The sequence below is a fragment of the Strix uralensis genome, chromosome 2 (assembly GCF_047716275.1).
Source record: "Strix uralensis isolate ZFMK-TIS-50842 chromosome 2, bStrUra1, whole genome shotgun sequence".
In the NCBI taxonomy this organism is placed as follows: Eukaryota; Metazoa; Chordata; class Aves; order Strigiformes; family Strigidae; genus Strix; species Strix uralensis.
The window spans coordinates 130,459,002-130,465,856 of NC_133973.1; the positions used below are offsets into that span (position 1 = coordinate 130,459,002).

The window sequence follows — 6,855 nt, forward strand, 5'->3', positions numbered from 1 at the left end:
ACCCCAAGTCTCTGAAAAGTTAAATCTAGGTTGATGAATGAAGAAAGCTGTTTTACCTTTCACTTTATCTTTTAAAAGATAGAAGGCACAAGGATTTGACACGGCCGAGGGTAAAACCTCAGGCTGATCCGTATGTGGGTCCCGTTTCAAAAACAAACAATCCACTCGGGACTGGCGGGGAGCCAGACTGCGGGATTGCCTTTTAAGACTCGCATCTCAATAGGAAACCTCCGAGTATTTTGATCTGTTTTCATAACTGTAACAATTTTCATCCCTTGGCTTTGTAGCGTATTATCATTCCCTTCTTTCTAGTAAGTTAAAGGAACAGCCGGTACAAATGAAGGCAAAACAAGCACGGGTCGCTGTGGGTAAAATACAGCATTTCAAAAGATTTAGGAAAGACAAAAAACACTGCCTGTCTTAACTCCTGCCAAGAAACCATTACAGAGGATGGAGGCGCAGTGAAAGCCCCTTGAACGCTGCATTTCAACGGCAGTAACAACCACAGATCTTAGATCTATTGTGTAGCTTTATTTTTATAGGACCTATCATAGACTCTTTTACATAACTTAAATGATTATCAAATAATCTCCTGTACACAATGAGACCGAGCCACATTGCTTTCCGAGCTTTGACACATTCCTGGAAGAAATCCAACGGTCTGTAGGAATCACATCGCTGCGGTGGCTACAGTACATTTTTGTCCCGAACTTACGCCACCAATTAACTTACATATCGCTGTAAATCGCTGTTTGCAAGATCCTGCAAGACATTGTTAAATTTCAGGACACTAAGTTTTGGTAGCAGCATTTTTAATTTTGCTTCAACACTTTTTTTTTTTTTTTCCTTGACTTTTGTGTCCTCAGCTGAACATCCACCAGCACTTGCGACATGCGCGAGCCTGGGAAAAAATTTAAGTGCACCGCAAGAGTTGATGGAGTTTTAGTTTTAGACTGAAATTCTTTACAGGTGGTCACGGCTGCCTTCAAGAGGAGCAGCCCCCGTTGCAACGGCGCCTAAGACAGGTACACCAAGCCGCGTCTGCCTACAGTAAGACAAAACCTGACCTAAGGAAAGGCTAAGGAAAGGTAGTCACCGGCCGCTAGAAAAACACCTGAAGGAACCCAATATTTCACATTTTATTTGCAGCGTCTCCCAAACCGCAGGAAGAGGCGACTCGCAGAGCGCAAGGGCGAATCCTGCGGGAGCCGTGGCCGTGGGTTCGGGTGGGACACACACACACACACACACACACACACACACACACACTCGCACACAGCGGCGGGGCGAGCGGAGCCCCCAGCCCCACGCGTGAGCGGCGGGGGGTGCCCAGCTCTCCCCTGAGCGTCCGTCAGGTCCCCGCGGGTGGGCTCGCCCGCTCCTCTCCCCCCGCCCCCCCCCCCCCGCCACCCTCCCCCGTTTCGTTCCATCGTCCTGGGCGGAGCGGTTTGGGGCGGGGGGGCCGAGCCCCCCCCGGCGCTGCCCTACAGGCCGGGGTAGGCGGGGCGGGGGTAGCCGGCGCCGTAGTCGTAGGGAACCTGCGGGGGGGGCAGCGGGCACTCGGGGAAGAAGGGGGCGAACCCCGCCGCCAAGTGCCCGCCGCCGGGCTCCTCGCCGCCGCCGCCGGGGGCCGGCTCCCCGCCGCCCGGGTAGAGCGGGCGCAGCGCCTCGGCCGGCGGCGCCTTCTTGGGGGGGCTGCAGGGCCCGGCCGGGCTCCAGGGCGGCTCGGGGTAGAGCAGCCCGCCCAGCAGCGGGTGGTGGGCGGCGGGCAGCGGCAGCGGCGCTTCGTAGAGGCCGTGCTCCAGGCCCAGCTCGGCGGCCCGGCCGGGGAAGGCGTCCGGCGGCGCGGCGTGCTCGGGCAGCAGCGCGGCGTACTCGGGGCCCAGCAGCTCGAAGAACTCGCTCGCCTCCGCGCCGCCGCTTTTCTCCAGCTCCTTAGCCCCCGGCGGCGGCCCGCGGGCGGCGGGCAGCGCCGGCTCCGTGAAGAAGGAGGGGGGCAGGTTGCGGTCCCGCAGCGGCACCTTCCGCGGACCGCCCGCCGCCCCCCCGCCGCCCGCCCCTCCGCCGCCGCCGCCGCCCGCCGCCTCGCCGCCGCCCGCCGCCGCCCCCCGGCCCTGCTGCAAGGAGCCGAAGAGGGCGGCCAGGCTCTTGCTCTGGAGGCTGCTGGCCGCCTGCGAGGCCTCCCGGCGCGGCGGGGGCTTGGCGGGACAGGCGGCGGGCGGGGAGGCGGCGGCGGGCGGCGGCGGCGCGGGCGGCGGCGGCGGGGCGGCGGCGATGATGCCGGTGCAGCGCTTGATCTGCTTCTGCAGGTACTTCCTGTGGTTCACCTTCCGCTTGGACTTCACCGGCTTGTCCAGCGCCAGCTTGATGTTGCTGGAGGCCGAGTCGATGAAGCTCAGCAGGTCCCTGGTGGCTTCTTTAAAGTCCCCCGCGTCGCCCCCGCCGCCGCCCTCGTAGCCCTTCTCCAGGTCGGCATAGCCCAGGAGGCCGCCGGCGGCGGGGAAGCAGAAGGAGAGGAGGTGGTGGGGGCTGAGCAGCGCGGCTGGCACGGCCATGGCCGGCGGCGGGGCGCCGCCGCCCCGAGCTCCGCAGGGCTGCGCCGGGCGGGCGGGCGGCGGCGGCGGGGAAAAGGCGGCGGGCGGGGGAGGAGGAGGGCTCAGGAGCGGGGCTGGCCCCGGCCCTCCCCGCCTCCCCGCCGGCCGCCCGGGGGCCGGGCCCAGCCGGCTGCACCCACCCCCCGGCCGGGGACACCGGCAGTAGCGGAGGGGCGGGACGAGCATCGCCCCCGGGACAGGTACACACACCCCCCGGGACAGGTACAGACCCCCCGGGACAGGTACACACACCCCCCGGGACAGGTACACACCCCCCGGACAGGTACACACACCGCCCGGGACAGGTACACAACCTCGGTGACAGGCACACACATCCTCGGTGACAGGTACAGAGCCCGTGGGACAGGCTGAGAGAATTCTGAAGACAGGCTTAGTCTGGAGAAGAGGAGGCTGAGGGGAGACCTCATCGCCCTCTACAGCTACCTGAAAGGAGGTTGCAGAGAGCTGGGGATGAGTCTCTTTAACCAAGTAATGAGTGATAAGAGAAGAGGTAATGGCCTCAAGTTGTGCCAGGGAAGGTTTAGACTAGATATTAGGAAGTATTTCTTTCCAGAAGGGGTTGTTAGGCGTTGGAATGGGCTGCCCAGGGAGGTGGCGGAGTCCCCATCCCTGGAGGTGTTCAAGAGTCGGGTTGACATAGCACTTAGGGATATGGTGTAGTTGGGAACTGTCAGTGCTAGTTAACGGTTGGACTGGATGATCTTCAAGGTCCTTTCCAACCTAGATGATTCTGTGATTCTGTGATTCTGTAATTGGGTTTGTTCAGCCTTGAGAAGGGTCAGGGGAGACCTTATCACCATGTTCCAGTATTTGAAGGGTGGCTACAAAGAAGATGGAGATTCCATTTTTTACAAGGAGTCACATGAAAAGGGGTAATGGGTACAAGTTACTCCTGGGGAGATTCTGACTGGACACGAGGAAAGTTTTTCACCATGAGAACAATCAGCCACTGGAATAATCTCCCCAGGAAGTGCTAGATTCCCCAGCACTGGACGCTTCTAAGATTCAGCTGGACAGGGTGCTGGGACATCTTGTCTAGACAGTGCTTTTGCCAGAACAGTTGGACCAGATGATCCTTGAGGTCCCTTCCAACCTGGCATTCGATGATTCTGAGGTACACACACCCCCCGGGGCCACATACACAGACATCCCCCAACCAGATACACGCAGTTGCCCTGGACCAGGTACGCAGCATCCCCTGAACCCCACCAGTGTGGTCCCCATCACCAGCATGCAGCCACCCCTAGCGCTGTGCCCCCCTCCTGCAGCTGGCACAAAATGTGTTCCTCTGCCCGAGGTCAGAGCCGGCAGTGCTGGATCACCTAGGTGCAAGGGCACGGTGGCACGGTCTTGCGCTGACACCCACCAGGATGAGCGAGCCTAAATTAATCTGCAAAGAGGTTTTTTTCCAAGCTCGTGGCTATGCACATTACCTGGCGTATCGTATTTTCCTAGCCAGGTCAAGTCCTGAGAAAATCCAGCACTCTGCTCCAGTGGAGATTTTAAATGGCAGGGCTGCATTCAGTTAAAACTGAAGATTTTTACTTGAACGGGTTTAGTGAAGCAGCAGTATAAATCTTCCACGTGGAAGGCAGAAAAATTAGTGAAATGGCAACTGAAAGTACTGATAACAGCTCCTGAAAGAACTACCTTGTCTGTTCTGGTGGGAAAAGGTATTTGGTTGATTTTCGTTTAGAAAAATTTTACATTGATGCAGAACAACCTCAAGCCTTTGAGCTCCAGATTTATTTTCAATTATTTTATATGTCCAAATATGAATAAAGATGCATATCTGATTTTTACTGAAATAAAGTGAGTTTTCTTGGTCTGCATCAATTCATTAGAAATGCAACAGTTTTATGTTGGAAGGAAAGAACAGGAAGCAAAACTGCAGAAGAAAAGGGAAACAGACTCCTAAGACTGTACTTAGTGGTAAAAAATGGAAAGATCAGCCACATGCACCTCACTGTGGTTTCAAACACTTGTTGAATGCAAAGCAAATATTGCAAGGAGAAAAGAGGAGAAAGCACTTATTTCTCGAGAGGGGAAAAAAGGCTCAAAATCTTCTACAAAATGAAAATGCTGATTTTCTTCGTCTCTCACCTGCATCTCAGCAGGTCTCAGCAGGGTCCCAGCGGCAGGCAGAGCCTCACGGTCCCAGGGGCAGCCTTGGCTCTGGTGCCAGCACATCTGGACTGGGTCTCCTTGCAAAACCTGCTCAGCTGGAGCCTCCCAGAGTCTCTTACTTGGGGAGCTGCTCTGAGTGCAACTGTGTAACTGAAGCAGAGAACCCTGATAGGCAGAGTGCTATGGGAAATCTCTGTATCCCTCCGTGTCAGAATAAGTATGTCTACATAGAAGGTGGATTTAAACTACTTAGCTTCAATACGAGTGACACGGATTAGCTACCCAAGATTTTACCCTCAGGTCCTGTCAAGCCCTGTCAAGCTTTGCAGCCTGCTCCTGTATCCTTATTGATGGGGAAATGTAAAGAGCACATATATATCCTCTGTGTGCTCCACTAGATAGTTTTGCATCCACCTTGAGGCCACTTCATACTGCAAATGGGTCTAGAAAATAGGAAATCACTATATGTCGCTGGATGTGCAGCCGGTTTGGGACCATTTCTTATCTGAGCGACATGAAACAACTCTAAATAGAGCAGCAGCTAGGTTGTCCTCAAGTTAGTATCTGCTTCAGCATTATAGCGGCAATATTTCATAGCCTGTCTAAAGGGGTTGTTAATGAGTCTGGGTGGTATTATATGCAGAGTGGCTAAATATCCTGTGGCTTAGAGAAAAAAAAAAGCTGAAAGCCCTGGCTTCTCTTCTGTAAGGCTGAATTCATTCAATTAAACAGCTTTGAGAGCTCAGCTATGGTTTAGTGGGAGACTTTATTACCTCCTAAAAATTGTAGAGTATTAAAACAATTGTCAGGCATGCAAAGGAAAGTTTGCATTCAGTTGTGCTAAGCAGCTGAATTTACATATTCTCAACGAGATCGGGAGATTTAGAAAGCCTTCATAATTGCATTAAACATGCTTATTCTCTGTGTTCTCTCAAGCAGAGCTGATTACCCCAAGTCGGGCAACGCCTGGAGGGAAATTTGCTAAGCCACATGATGTCAACAACTTGCAAAAGAAACTTAATTTTTCCAAGGAAATAGTGGTTTGGTTATTGCTGCAAAACATGTCTCTTTCCCAGCAGCTGTACGAGCCAATGCTTGTCTTCTGCTTGTGCTCTTTCCAGATGATGATACTCAGCCCGCGCAGGGTGGCTCCCACACCCCACCAGCCATCCACCTCGGCTCACTGGCAAGGTCTAATGTCCAGGCAGTGGTGGCATTAGACCCACAGAATAACTCCAACCCCAGGAAAATGTTTGGACCAGACGTCCTGGTTCCTACACTCTTCCCCCATCAGACCGAGGTGAGTGAAGTGGCTACAGAAATGCTTTCCCCGCCCCAAACCTCCATCCCGCAGAATGGCTTTCAGTGCTCACTAAGGGGCTCTACTGCTATTTTCTTGCCCGCTTTTGTGTAGGAAATTTATCTGGTTTTGTTTATTTTCTTGCTCATTATAGGTAGCAGCATCTCAACCAGCTCTGGGGATTAAACCAAGGCTTTCCAGAACGATGCCCTTGGCATCGAGCTTGGCTTTTTTAGAGGGAACCGCAGCACGGTGACCCTGTGAATCAAAGGGAGCGGGGACACGCCGTGCTCACTAATGCTTTGCATAAATTGAGCTCATAGCCACACGATCAAGCCCTTCGCAAGAAGAACAATTTGTTATCCTTACAGACCAAGCGGGCCAGAAAGGAGAGAGCGGCTTACGCAAACAAGAAAGCCTTGCACAGCTGAGGACTGCGTTACGGTGCCAACACTTATGTGGAGCAGCTCCTCACTGGAGGCGGTTGCAGAAGCTGAATTTGCCCTCCTGATGCTCGTGGGACCGCCTGTCTATGTTCAACACCAGGGTAAATCCTCTGCAACGCAGGGACAGGATCCCACTGGGATCCAGCCTGAAGGAAACATCTCATGTTGTGCCCTGACACTAAAGTAGGGTAGATTCAGGCTGATAAAAGGAAGACATTTTTTACAATGAGGGTGGAGAAACACTGGCACAGGTTGCCCAGAGAGGTGGTAGATGCCCCACCCCTGGAAGCATTCAAGGCCAGGTTGGACGGGGCTCTGAGCAACCTGATCGAGTTGAAGATGTCCCTGCCCATGGCAGGGGGGTTGG

General features: G+C 54.5%; 1 protein-coding gene across 1 annotated transcript; it reads right to left on the reverse strand.

Annotated features, from left to right (window-relative positions):
* Positions 1-511: 511 nt before the first annotated feature.
* On the reverse strand, positions 512-2,602 carry FAM181B (family with sequence similarity 181 member B). Its single transcript, XM_074860336.1, has one exon. The coding sequence runs from the start codon at positions 2,553-2,555 to the stop codon at positions 1,485-1,487; it is 1,071 nt and encodes a 356-aa protein (XP_074716437.1). The 5' UTR covers positions 2,556-2,602; the 3' UTR covers positions 512-1,484.
* Between the last annotated feature and the right edge of the window lie 4,253 nt (positions 2,603-6,855).